At 45.5% G+C, this 13,945-nt stretch overlaps 2 protein-coding genes across 3 annotated transcripts in view; both read left to right on the top strand.

Annotated features, from left to right (window-relative positions):
• LOC120999547 (gastrula zinc finger protein XlCGF66.1-like) overlaps positions 1 to 12,002 on the top strand; it is a 107,606-nt gene extending 95,604 nt beyond the window's left edge. Inside the window, exon 6 of one of the 2 annotated variants that reach the window (XR_005778544.1) lies at positions 11,760 to 12,002. The gene's annotated coding sequence lies outside the window, so the exon portion shown is untranslated. Of the gene's footprint in view, positions 1 to 11,747 lie in introns of both variants that reach the window. The other variant, XR_005778545.1, reaches the window with a different exon arrangement.
• On the top strand, positions 12,003 to 13,012 carry LOC120999328 (oocyte zinc finger protein XlCOF22-like). The gene is made up of 2 exons (XM_040430196.1): positions 12,003 to 12,023; positions 12,065 to 13,012. The coding sequence occupies exons 1-2, from the start codon at positions 12,003 to 12,005 to the stop codon at positions 12,842 to 12,844; spliced, it is 801 nt and encodes a 266-aa protein (XP_040286130.1). The 3' UTR covers positions 12,845 to 13,012.
• Positions 13,013 to 13,945: the final 933 nt, after the last annotated feature.

Here is a 13,945-nt window from a genome sequence, read left to right as displayed (position 1 = left end):
GGTGATATGAGATAGCTGGCGAGTGACTAAAACCCCTACAGGGTAAAACACCCACCTTCCTCTTCGACCAACGTATCTACCACCAGCTCAGGGGGGTGGCGATGGGTAGTCCTTGTGCCCCTACCTTCGCAAACCTTTTCCTGGGCTGGTGGGAGAAGGAGGTTGTGTTTGGGGATGATATCTGGATGATTCGATATCTGGATGATATTTTGATTTTGTGGAATGGTACCAGAGAGAGTTTTCTTGAATTTGTGGAGCACCTAAACACTAACGTCATTGGCCTCTTTTTTACATCGGAGATACAGGAGTCCCAGATTACCTTTCTGGACCTCAGTATCTCAATAGGCGCTGATAGACGCATCACCACGAAGTTGTTTAGGAAACAAACCGCGACCAACAGTCTCCTACATTGGGAGAGCGGACATCCCCTGGCCCTGAGAAGAGGTATCCCTAAGGGACAGTACCTCAGGCTAGGAGAAATTGTTCGGAGCTTGGTGAGTTCAAGGCTGCAGCATTGGACCTGAAATACAGGTTTACCAACAGGGGATACCCAGAATATACCCTGAAAAAGGCGTACCATCATGCCATGAGCACCAATCGTAGCCAGTTATTGACCCCTAGAAATAGGGAGAATGTGGATATGACACCACGTATCCTGGCTAATTTCGATAAGGCCCACTGCCAAGTTCAGGAAATACTCCAGAACCACTGGTCCATTCTACAATCGGATCCGGACATTGGATCGTCACTATCTGATCGCCCATTGGTCACGTACAGACGTGGCTCCAATTTACGTGACCGATTGGTTCATAGCCTCTATACTCGGCCCACGACTGAAACTTGGCTCAAAAGTTCGGCCAAAGGCAATTTCCCTTGTGGTTCATGCATTATATGCAAATTTATCACTAAGGGAGACTCGTTCACCAGTACCACTAGTGGAATAAGATATGAGATTCGGTCTTTTATTAGATGTACCTCGGTGGGTCTAATATATCTTATTACCTGCAATTGTGGCCTTCAGTATGTGGGAAAGACAAAGCGTGAACTGAGGCGGAGGATAGGAGAACATCTATCAGACATCCGGAACTCGAGAGACACTACGGTGCCTCGCCATGTACGGGATGTACATGCTGGGAATCCGGATGTGCTGAGGGTCCAGGGCATTGTGATGCCCAAAAAATAACCTTGACCATATTCTATGGACTTTCTGTCCATTTCTCTAACCTTATTGCCCCCTGTGCCTTCATGATGCTCTCCACATGTATATACTGGATTTATGGAGGCGGGGCCTGCTTCTTGATTCATGTCACTATGTCTGCTATTTTTCTTCTATTGATGCCTGCTGGATACGGTTCTTTCTCGCTTTTTTGTACATGCACATATACTTACCGTGATGTCACCAACTTGCGGTCTCTCGATTTAGTCGACATTGGTGCCAGGCATGTAGGTGACATATTCCCAGCCGCGACTTTCGATTTCCCTTATTTACATGGGCATTTGTTATGCTAGTATGGAGGTGTGTGATGTGATGCGGGCGCTGGGCGGATCGGGGGTGCACGTCAGATGACGCGCATTTCTTTGATTTGACCGAGCGCTTACACACGCCCCCTTTGTAGGCGGGGTTTACTCGATATCTTTTCGGCGTTCAAATGGCCGCGTACGGCCACCATAGCGCCGAATACCTGTACACACAACAGTGTGAGGTGATTCTGCCGCACAGGCATACTTTATTATAACAGAGATTCTCACTTCGCTCCTGATGAAATGTGGCTCATATGGCCATAGCGAAACGCGTTGAGCCGGTGATCCTCTGGTTTTCTTACACGGCTCTCCAGGCAGGGTGTTACTCTGATTGAGCAGCGCTACTGCTGACTCGAGTATTTAGGGTCTGTGATCTATATTATACCTCAGGCTTATTAGGTTGACTGAGATAGCTGAGTGAGCATCCACATACATCCTGGTGGGTGTTTTACCCTGTAGGGGTTTTAGTCACTCGCCAGCTATCTCATATCACCTAGCCAAGTAGATTCACAACAAACACACCTGAACCTGGTTCAACCCCTTGAGCCGTGTTTTGATTCCCTGCCAGCTTATATTAGCACCGATGTGCTAGCTGGATGGGATTTTAGTCCGGACTCTCTTACAGTGGTTAGGATCTAATCTCTCTCCTACATCACTGTATTCAAGTCTGGAAGCCTGACAGTCACAGACGTGATATTCAGTTTCCCGTTTAATATTTAATAAACTATTTATTATAGGGTTGTTGCGGGTATCGAAATTTCGATACCCAATCGATACTTTTGTCCCGGTATCGATACGATACCGGGATTTCCGTTTTTTCGATACTGGGCTGCGCTCTTGCGCAGTCTAGTATCTCTGAACATGAGCTCGCTGCTGTCAGCGCGCTCATGTTCCCTCAGTAGCACGGGGAGAAGGAAGCTGTCCTCCCTCCCCCTGTGCTGCTGCCGCTGCCACCAATGAGAAGAGAGGGGCGGAGGAGGGGCGGCAATGAGAAGAGAGGGGCGGAGGAGGGGCGGCAATGAGAAGAGAGGGGGTGGAGGAGGGGCGGCAATGAGAAGAGAGGGGCGGAGGTAGGGTTGAGCGATATACCGGTATCACGATATACCGCGGTATTAAAAAAACGGCGATATGGCGATATCGCCGTTTTGTAAATACCGCGGTATTTCGTGACGTCATAGGAGCGGTCATGTACGCTGACCGCTTCTAAATCTGCGGCCGCCCGCCCCAGCATGAACCGATACGGGACATTTGCAGAGTACTTCTACTCGTGCAAATGTCCCCGATACCTGCTGGCCGCTTGCGGCGGCGCTCTTAGCAGTTCGGCCGGCGTGGGGGAGGGAAGGAATTCTGTCACTCGCATTTCCTGCACCCGACCTCTGAGAGGACGCTGTGATCCGCGCAATTAACCCCTCAGGTGATCACAGCGTCCTCTCAGAGGTCGGGTGCCGGGAATGTGGGCAGTGCCCCCCTCCTCCCTCCCTCCCCAGTATTAATCATTGAGGCCACAGGGTCGTCCCCCCATCATTGGTGGCAGTGGGCCCCCCCTCCTCTCTCCCTCCCCAGTATTAATCATTGGAGGCCACAGGGTCGTCGTCCTCCTCCTCCCCCCATCATTGGTGGCAGTTTGCAGTTCCGATCGGAGTCCCAGCAGTGTAATGCTGGGGCTCCGATCGGTTACCATGGTAGCCAGGACGCTACTGAAGCCCTGGCTGCCATGGTATGTTAGTGAGCAGCATTATACTCACGTGCGTCGTGGCCGCCGGTCGCTCCTTCTTCTGTCTGTGCGGCGCATTGCTAAGGCTTATAGCATTAGCAATGCGCCGCACAGACCTATGAGAAGAAGGAGCGCCCGGCGGCCACGACGCACGTGAGTATAATGCTGCTCACTAACATACCATGGCAGCCAGGGCTTCAGTAGCGTCCTGGCTACCATGGTAACCGATCGGAGCCCCAGCATTACACTGCTGGGACTCCGATCGGAACTGCAAACTGCCACCAATGATGGGGGGAGGAGGAGGACGACGACCCTGTGGCCTCCAATGATAAATACTGGGGAGGGAGAGAGGAGGGGGGGCCCACTGCCACCAATGATGGGGGGACGACCCTGTGGCCTCAATGATTAATACTGGGGAGGGAGGAGGGGGGCACTGCCCACATCCACCAATGATGGGGGGACGACCCTGTGGCCTCCAATGATTAATTCTGGGGAGGGAGGAGGGGGGGCCGACTGCCACCGATGATCGGGGGGAAGACCCTGTGGCCTCCAATGATTAATACTGGGGAGGGGGGGGGGCCCACTGCCACCAATGATGGGAGGGGCACCCTGTGGCCACTGCCACCAATGATTAATACTGGGGGGGGGGGGGGGGGCCCTGCCCACTGCCACCAATGATGGGGAGGGGGACCCTGTGGCCACTGCCACCAATGATTAATACTAGGGGGGGGGGGTTACCAGAGGGGGCTGATAAGAGGGAGAGGCTGGGGGGGCTGATCAGAGGCTGGGGAACTGCCCGTCTGCCCCCATACAGTATAACGTCTCCTTGTGGCTGCCCCCCATACAGTATAACGTCTCCTTGTGGCTGCCCCCCATACAGTATAACGTCTCCTTGTAGCTGCCCCCATACAGTGTAACGTCTCCTTGTGGCTGCCCCCCATACAGTATAACGTCTCCTTGTGGCTGCCCCATACAGTGTAACGTCTTCTTGTTGCCCCCCATACAGTGTAACGTCTCCTTGTGGCTACCCCATACAGTATAACGTCTCCTTGTGGCTGCCCCCATACAGTATAACGTCTCCTTGTGGCCCCAAGTGTTTTTTTCTTCTAAATGGGCATTTATCGCGATATATATCGTTATCGCGATAAATTTCTTAATATCGTTATTGTGGGAATATTTTTGATATCGTCCAACCCTAGGCGGAGGAGGGGCGGGCGCACTGCGCCACCAATGATAGGATTACTATCGGAGCGATGGGAGGAGACATCAGCTTCACTAGTGGGCGTTCCTTTTCCCTGCGCTGCGATTGGACAGCGCTACAGCCAGGGAGAAGGAACGCCCACTAGTGAAGCTGATGTCTCCTCCCATCGCTCCGATAGTAATCAGCAGCATGTGGAGCAGGAGAGGAGACAGTAATGGGGCACTGCGGGCGAACGGAGCGGCGCCCAGGACTAAATGGTGAGTGCTGAGACATCGCTGGGCGCCGCTCTGTGTGGCCTAATAGTGAAAGTCTGGACTCATATACAGTAGTCAGTCTTTAACACATACAGGAGGCGGGTGCCGGCAGCAGAATCGCATTGCCGGCACCCTGCCCCTGACAGGGAGCTGCGATCAGCGGCAGTTAACTGCCGCTGATCTGCTAGTACCCGCCTCCTGTATAAAGGGGTAAAATCATTGGTGGTGCCGTGGGCCCCCCCCCCCCCCCCCTCAATCCCCCCATCCCATTAAAATCATTGGTGGCACAGTGCGCCGGCCCCTCTCAACCCTCCAGTATTAAAATCATTGGTGGCAGTGGCCACAGGGACCTCTCCACTCCCCCTCATTGGTGGTGCAGTGGCAGCTTCTGATCGGAGCCCCAGCTGTGTAAGCCTGGGGCTCCGATCGGTTACCATGGCAGCCAGGACGCTACAGAAGCCCTGGTTGCCATGGTAACATCCCTGATGCTGTGTGCACAAAGCACAGAGCAGCAGGGACAGTGTGGAGTCCTATTCACCCTGATAGAGATCTATCAGGGTGAATAGGAAAAGGGATGAAAGATCCCAGGTTCTAGCCCCTAAGGGGGGAAATAGTTATTAAATAAAAAGTGAAAAAAAAAAAAAACACTAAAATATGAAGTATAAATCACCCCCCTTTTCCCAATTTCACATATAAAATATATAAATAAACATATTACATCGCCACGTCAGAAAAGTCCAAACTATTAAAATATAAAAAAAAAATCTAGGTGGTGAATGCCGGAACAGAAAAAATAAAATAAAAACTGCGCGATTCGCCATTTTTAAAAATGAGGAATGCACGTGGCTTTTTTTGTTTATTTTTTTCGCGTGGTATCGAATGGTATCGAGTATCGCAATACTTTTTCATGGTATCGAAACCGAATCAAAAATTTGGTATCGCAACAACTCTAATTTATTATTTTTCCCTCATACGTCTCTTCAGGCAGATAATTTAAAAAAAATGAAATTCTCAAATTTCATCCCCATTTGCCAATAACTCTTGTGCAACACCTAAAGGGTTAACGAAGTTTGTAAAATCAGTTTTGAATACCTTGAGGGGTGTAGTTTATAGAATTGGGTGGTTTCTATTATATAAGCCTCGCAAAGTGACTTCAGAGCTGTAGTGGTCCCTAAAAATTGGGTATTTGTAAATTTCTGAAAAATTTTAAGATTTACTTCTAAGCCTTGTAACATCCCCAAAAAATAAAATATCATTCCCAAAATAATTCAAACATGAAGTAGACATATGGGGAATGTAAAGTCATCACAATTTTTGGGGGTATTACTATGTATTACAGAAGTAGAGAAACTGAAACTTTGAAATTTGCTAATTTTTCCAAATTTTGGGTAAATTGGGTATTTTTTTATGGGAAAAAATAATATATTTTTTTACTTCATTTTACCAGTGTCATGAAGTACAATATGTGACGAAAAAACTATCTCAGAATGGCCTGGATAAGTCAAAGCGTTTTAAAGTTATCACCACTTAAAGTGACACTGGTCAGATTTGCAAAAATGGCCAAGTCTTTAAGGTGAAATAGGGCTGAGTCCTTAAGGGGTTAAAGGGACACTGACAGGCCGTTGGAGCATATAAAGGGACATATATTCTTCTATTGGTCTTAATATGCTTAATTAAACTATACCATTATCACCCCTCGCTGCCTTTCCTTTACTTATAAAAAGTGTTTTTATCAATATGCAAATTACCTTACTTTGTGCCCAAGACGCCGTCTCCTAGTGCCGCCCACCTCATTAGTATTCACTGCACTGGGCGGCTTTTTTTTCTCCCGACGCAGTGAAATCCCGCGCATGCCCTGTACTATCTTCTACTGGAGCTGGAGGGTGCCGGGGACCTTATCCGGCGCAGGCGCGGAGTGACAAGATGAGGCTGATGCCAGGAACATAGTACTGGGCATGCGCGGGATTTCACCGCGTCGGGAGAAAAAAAAAGCCGCCCAGTGCAGTGAATACTAATGAGGTGGGCGGCACTAGGAGACGGCGTCATGGGCACAAAGTAAGGTAATTTGCATATTGATAAAAACACTTTTTATAAGTAAAGGAAAGGCAGCGAGGGGTGATAATGGCATAGTTTAATTAAGCATATTAAGACCAATAGAAGAATATATGTCCCTTTATATGCTCCAACGGCCTGTCAGTGTCCCTTTAATTCTGAGAGGAGGGGGGGCGCACTGCCCACCAATGATTTTAATAATGGGGGGGGGGGCACACTGCCCACCAATGTAAACATTGTAGAAGGAACCCGACCTCTGGAGCTGCAGTTGCGCAATTAACCCCTCGGGTGCCGCGGATGGCAGCGCCCTGTCAGAGGTGCGTCCCCATCACTATGGGAACGCCTCCGGGTTAGAATATAACCTCAGATCGGAGTGTATGTGATGGAAGGAGGAGGGGGGCGTGTTTAAGTGGGGAGGGCTCCGATTGGTTGAGGTGCAAAAGCTCGTTCATGAGAGGAGCTGAATGCATTGTGGGTAGTGAGGGCAGGCTGGCTTAGTCTCAGGGTGAGGGCAGTGGCGGCCATCTTAACAAGAGAGTGAGATTGTAGTTTTGTGCAGACTGGTTGCTAAGGGCTGAATCTTATTAAATATGGGGTAAGTCAGTCTAATGGTTATTGATTCGGGAATATCCTGTTATTAGTAACTACATATCTGAAAATTTTAATTTTGGTCTAAATGTGACAGTTATCCTTTAAGCTCCATGTTTCTTATGAAAGAAGCGCAGGCGCAAACTGTAATGGCAATTCACATGTGCAGTAACTATTAGAATGCAGGCGGCCATCTTTCATGTTATTCTCTATCTGTATATGCAGCTCACGCTGTGATGTGTATATATCGTGGTGGGTCATGAGCAGTGAAAATACAGGGACGGCAGCAGCGTGATAGATCCACATGGTGTCCGGGGCAGGGGGAGCCATGTACATGATTGTGTTTATTCATCAGCACAGATGCACTTTATGAATTACCACTAATCATGCAATTTACCCGTATATTGAGATGACAGGATCAAGATATGAATTTCACTGAATTATGGACAATGATCTATGTCTGTATAGTTTGTACATTGATTGAATCATGATGACTTTTGTTACTGTACTATTCTCACCACACTTTATTAACCCTTTAAAGACCGGCCCTATTTTTATTTTTGCATTTTGAATTTTTTTCTCCCTATGTTCCAATAGCCATAACTTTTTTATTTTTCCATTCACATAGCCTATTTTTTGCGGGACAAGATACATTTCTTTTTTTTAATGCCACCTATGTGTTGTATTGGCAGATGGGAAAAAAATTCTTTTGTGGGGTGAAATTGAAAAGAAAAACAGAATTCCTCCAAGGTTTTGGGGGTTTTGACATCACAGCGTTCCCTGTGCACTAAAAATGACCTGACGTCCTTATTCTGCGGCTCAATATGATTGTGGCAATACCAAACTTGTACAGTTTTTATTTGAATTTCTTTAAAAAAAAATAAAAACTTTTTTTTTTTATTAAATTTTCTTTGCATCGCCATATTCTGACAGCTTTAACTTTTGTTATATTTTGGTCTACAGAGCTGTATGAGGGCCTGTAGTTTTTATTGGTACCATTTTTGTGGTATGTACGACTTTTTGATCATTGTTATTCAAGCAATTTTTTTTAATAGTTCAGACATTTTCGGATGCGGCGATACCTAATGTTTATTTTTTTTTTTCTTTGTATATTTTTATATGTAAAATTGGGAAAGGGGAGTGATTTAAACCTTTAACATTTTGGTGTATATTTTTTTTTTTCACATTTTTTTTCTCACTTTTTTAATAAGAAAAAACAACAACTATTATTTCCCCCCCTTCCCCTTAGGGGACTAGAATGTGGTATCTTGTGATCCCTTCTACTATTCACCCTAATAGAGCTCTATTAGGGTGAATAGGATTTTTACACTGTCCATTTCTGTCCATTCTGAGCTGTGCCTCGTGCATAGCTCAGCACGGAGATTGCCATGGGCAGGTGCACAGTGTGTGTGTGTGTGTGTGTGTGTGTGTGTGTGTGTATATATATATATATATATATATATATATATATATATATTACACACACACACACAGTGGAAGCATGTAATGTGTATGAGTAATGCTCAACATGTGTACAGTATATTCATGTAATTTGTGTATGTGTCTATGTAATATGTACTTACATGTGTGTAATTTAAAGGATAACTGTCACACTTAGACCCTAATTTCAATTTTTATATATGTAGTTGCTAATAACATGATATTCCAGAATCAGTTACTATTAGACTGACTTACCCCATATTTAATAAGATTCAGCCCTTACCAACCAGTCTGCATAAAACTGCAATTTCACTATTCAGTTAAGATGGCCGCCACTGCCCTCACCCTGAGGCTAATCCCGCCTGCCCTCACTAGCCAATAACAATAGCCCCCCAAAAGTGTCAGTAACCAGAGCCCTCCCCCCTAAAGGGTTAATCTCCTGCAGCACAAAGGGGTCCTCTTACCACATGTTGCTTTCATTTATACACTGAGCAGACGGCAGATCTCCCTTCCCTGCTCTGCGCTGCTTCAACTCTACTGAGTGAGGGAGCGTCTGCCAAGCGCAGGGACAGGGAGAAGTGCGCACAGCCCAGGCATTGTTATCAGCTGCTGGGGAGGACCTGGCTTTAGTCATTTACCTACAGTCCCTGGCTGTCAGTAATGTGACCCTGCACGCTGCGTGCTCAGTCTATGATAGACGGACCATGCCTAGCAACCCTATTTTAAGCACAGGTACAAGTAGGCAGTACAGGGAACAAAAATGTGGAATTAAGGGGTAATTGAATACACAGTGAAAAGTTGAAATAGGGCCACCAAGGAGATATTAATCACCACAATCCAATACTCCAACAACAAAAAATATATGACAGTTATACTTTAATGATGGACCTTTATGTGTGAGTGAATCCATCTTATTATATAGGCTGGGATCACATCATGGTTGCAATATATGTTTAGTTTGTACGTTGGGAAAACTGCCAACATAAAAGGTAAATGTGTCCAGAGGCTTTTGGTCTCCATCTGGCTTATATACATCAGTTTTCCATACAACTATATCCTGTAAAAAAAAAAAGTTAAATGTCACTGTATTGTATCTGTCATACACATCAATTCAATGTTTACATCCTGGGTGTATATGTTAGAGCCCATAAATGTGATATGAACAGAGCATTATATGTACAGTACATGGCGGTATTATTTATATGTATGTGGTATATGAGCAATAATATATTTACTACATCTGTGAGATAGATAGAAGGTGGGCTTTCAGCTTCAATTTCTGGTGTGTTTTGTGCTTAAGTGCAGTTAGCGGTCAGTGTGTGAGACGGACACCAGCTTATAGCACTGATTCACAGATCCCTTGTGAACCTATGAAGATGCTGGCTTCAGCACAAGAGTGGAAAATACAAGTGACCAGCCTGGTGACCTAACATCATCATCTATTGGTCCAGGCTACTTATCTACTGTCAGATTGGTATCCGTTTTTTCATATGTGAGGAATATGGATTAATATTTGTCAGCCATGTCCTCACACCCCCATTTGCTGACAGATAGCAGAGGTAGTGAACTCCACAGGAGGGCCCTGCTTCAAAGCCCCAGCCCTGATTGTCATTTGATTCACCTTTTGGCATGTTCATCAGTGTACATGCAAAATAAGTTCCCACCCCCCAGCCATCTGATTGTCAGCTGGCAAGGAAGAAAGCCCCAGGGGTCCAGGCTTCAAGGAGGCCCCAGGTGGAGAAGGTCACACCTCAATCAACCAGTTTGGAGGCAAGCTAAATTCTGCAGGAAAACCCCCCAGCAGGAGGTATCAGGCCTTGTCAGGATCAAGGATACCTTCCAGACATGTTGGCACCTACATTTCATAAGGAATTATGAATCGCCCGGCCATTGCAGGAGCAAACATACATATTTGTGTCCCGGTGGCCACGAAGTACGTGCCCATGGGCTTTGTTGGATGGGGGCATGCCAGGGAAAGGAGATATCCATATCTCCCAACAGAAACCAAATACCGGTACCATGTTTGGACTCTAGTTGTAGCCAGAGCCTAGACGGATCAATTGGGCCCGGAACCATCTTCCTGCGACATTCTGGTCTGGGGCTATGAGCCCTATTGGTCATTTGCTCCTAGCACCAGAGAAGGAGGGGTGGACCCTAACCATAGGCGGGGAGGGGAGCGGCTGGCTACAGGTCATAAGCCCATGCAAGCCAGAGGGCGGTCTCTTTTCTGAAGGGGGTCACATCGTGCCAATGTTTTTGGAGAGACCAGGAACCAGTTGACCTCACTGCCCCCACGTGACTGCAGCCAAGGTCTATTCCACCCTTATGACCCAAAGGAACTTTCATCTACCCGGTAACTGACTTTTACTTTGCTTAACCCTGTTGTACCCATATAACCTGTATCTGTAACCTCAGACCACTGTATATATTACCTGTGTATATTTTATTTCTAGTGTGCCCTTACGGTGATTAAATATATAATTTAATCTTGTGCTGTCTTGTATCTCGATCGCGAATCCCCACGTCCGTGTTTTGGCCTAGTTATAAGCTACTGCTGGTTGGTTTCTCACCCTGTATAATTCCGTTAGCGGACCGGGCTTATATCAAACGAGAGCTGGTGGCAGATACCTGGGCGGAGACAGCGCTGTTTTCATTGCAGCAGTGAAAAGGCTCTCTCAGCTTGTTGCCTCTCTGTGCCCGCATGGACAGGAGGTGTATGTGTAAACTGTACAACGCTGACCTTACCTGCTCCTCTGGAGGGCGCAACGTCACGTTTTTGGTAACTCGTGACCATACCGCTTCTCGTGAGCTCGACGTAGGCAACGTTAAGCGGGCACGATGTATGGTATTCGTCACACCATAGTTGATATTTGAATTTTGCTCCATGACTTGTAATTTGTATGGATTTTCTTTATATAGAACTGTTGTAAATATATATAGTTTTAAGGTTCTATTATTTAAAAATTCTAAAAGTCAGATTTATTGGCAGATGACTGTACCAGGAGCTCAGAAAAACACGTGATATCAGATTTTAGAACAGATGATTGTCGTGTCACAGCAGATACACATGAAGAGCATGCTGTTATCTCAGATGTACCCTCAGCCGTTCACAGCAAAGGTCTATTATCTGATCCTTTGGATGGATTTCAATCTTCTGATTCATCACAGACTGTTAAGCAAAATAAAAGCCACAGAAGAAGTGTTCATCATCAAAGAAGTCACACAAGGGAAAATGTTCTTTCACGTTCAGAATGTGGGAAATGTTTTCAGCAGAAATCAGATCTTAACCATCAGAGAATTCACACAGGGGAGAAGCCATTTTCTTGTTTAGAATGTGGGAAATCTTTCTCACGCAAATCATATCTTACTGTACATCAGAGATATCACACAGGGGAGAAGCTATTTTCTTGTTTAGAATGTGGGAAATCTTTCTCACAGAAATCATATCTTACTATACATCAGAGAATTCACACAGGGGAGAAGCTATTTTCTTGTTTAGAATGTGGGAAATCTTTCTCACATAAATCAAATCTTACTGTACATCAGAGATATCACACAGGGGAGAAGCTATTTTCTTGTTTAGAATGTGGGAAATGTTTTACTGATAAATCAACTCTTGTTAGACATCAGAGAATTCACACAGGGGAGAAGCCATTTTCTTGTTTAGAATGTGGGAAATCTTTCATAAATAAATCAAATCTAGTTGCACATCAGAGAATTCACACAGGGGAGAAGCCATTTTCTTGTTTAGAATGTGGGAAATCTTTTATAAATAAATCACATCTAGTTGCACATCAGAGAATTCACACAGGGGAGAAGCTATTTTCTTGTTTAGAATGTGGGAAATGTTTTACTAATAAATCAAGTCTTGTTAGACATCAGAGAATTCATACAGGGGAGAAGCCATTTTCTTGTTTAGAATGTGGGAAATCTTTCCCACGGAAATCATATCTTACTGTACATCAGAGATATCACACAGGGGAGAAGCCAATTTCTTGTTTAGAATGTGGGAAATCTTTCAAACATAAAGCAAATCTTGTTAAACATCAGAGAATTCACACTGGAAAGAAGTGATTTTATTGTTCAGAATGTGATAACTAGAGATGAGCAAACTTTTGAAAAATTAATTCTGCAGCTTGGTCAAAGTTCAACAAGAAATTTGATTTGTTCCGAATTAATTTGTCACGGATCAATAGGTTAAAACCCCATTTAGCCTATCAATCAATGAGACCATTTTTAACTGCCTTTTGACTGAAGTGCACCCGTCTAACAGCCATTAAACATGGTAATACACTCATATGCACATATGGCCTTTTGGATAAAAATAAATAAATATCTCACCTTATCTGTAATGACCCGGAGTGCCATTACCACTCCTTGGCACCTCACTACCATTTCCTATAGGCTAACATAAATGTCATCTAATGCAGTAGTGTACTTATCTTCACCATGTGCATATGTATTTCCTGTAGCTGTTAAATATTCATGTAATTACCTGGTCTGCCAGCAGGTGGAAGCAAACACTTGGCAGTGCTAGTTGCAGGGAATGGACTGGATTGTCCATTCTCTCCCTCCCTCTAGAGCAGTGGTTCTCAACCTTTCTAAAGCCGTGACCCCTTAATACAGTTCCTCATGTTGTGGTGACCCCCAACCATTACATTTTTTTCCTTGCTACATCATAACTAATTTTGCTACTGTTATGAATTGTAATGTAAATATCTGATATGCAGGATGTATTTTTATTGCTACAAATTGAACATAATTAAAGCAGAGTAATTAATCACAGACATCCACAGATCCCCCCCTAAACAGTGCCATCCACAGATCCCCCTCCCCTAAACAGTGCCATCCACAGATCCCCCTCCCCTAAACAGTGCCATCCACAGATCCCCCTCCCCTAAACAGTGCCATCCACAGATCTCCCCCCTAAACAGTGCCATCCACAGATCCCCCCTAAACAGTGCCATCCACAGATCCCCCCCCCCTAAACAGTGCCATCCACAGATCCCCCCCTAAACAGTGCCATCCACAGATCCCCCCCCCTAAACAGTGCCATCCACAGATCCCCCCCCTAAACAGTGCCATCCACAGATCCCCCCCTCCCCTAAACAGTGCCATCCACAGATCTCCCTCCCCGACGCTCACAGCAGTATATTTAGAAACTAATCAGTAACT

This window comes from Bufo bufo, chromosome 4 (assembly GCF_905171765.1).
Source record: "Bufo bufo chromosome 4, aBufBuf1.1, whole genome shotgun sequence".
Lineage (NCBI taxonomy): Eukaryota > Metazoa > Chordata > Amphibia > Anura > Bufonidae > Bufo > Bufo bufo.
The sequence above is the reverse complement of the archived record's forward strand: the minus strand, read 5'-3'. Positions and strand labels throughout refer to the sequence as shown.

Coding starts and splice junctions, on each gene's coding strand:
- LOC120999328 (XM_040430196.1), top strand. CDS start 12,003: ATGTTCTTTCACGTTCAGAAT. Junction 12,024..12,064: donor TGTTCTTTCACGTTCAGAAT/GTGGGAAATGTT, acceptor CTTAACCATCAG/AGAATTCACACAGGGGAGAA.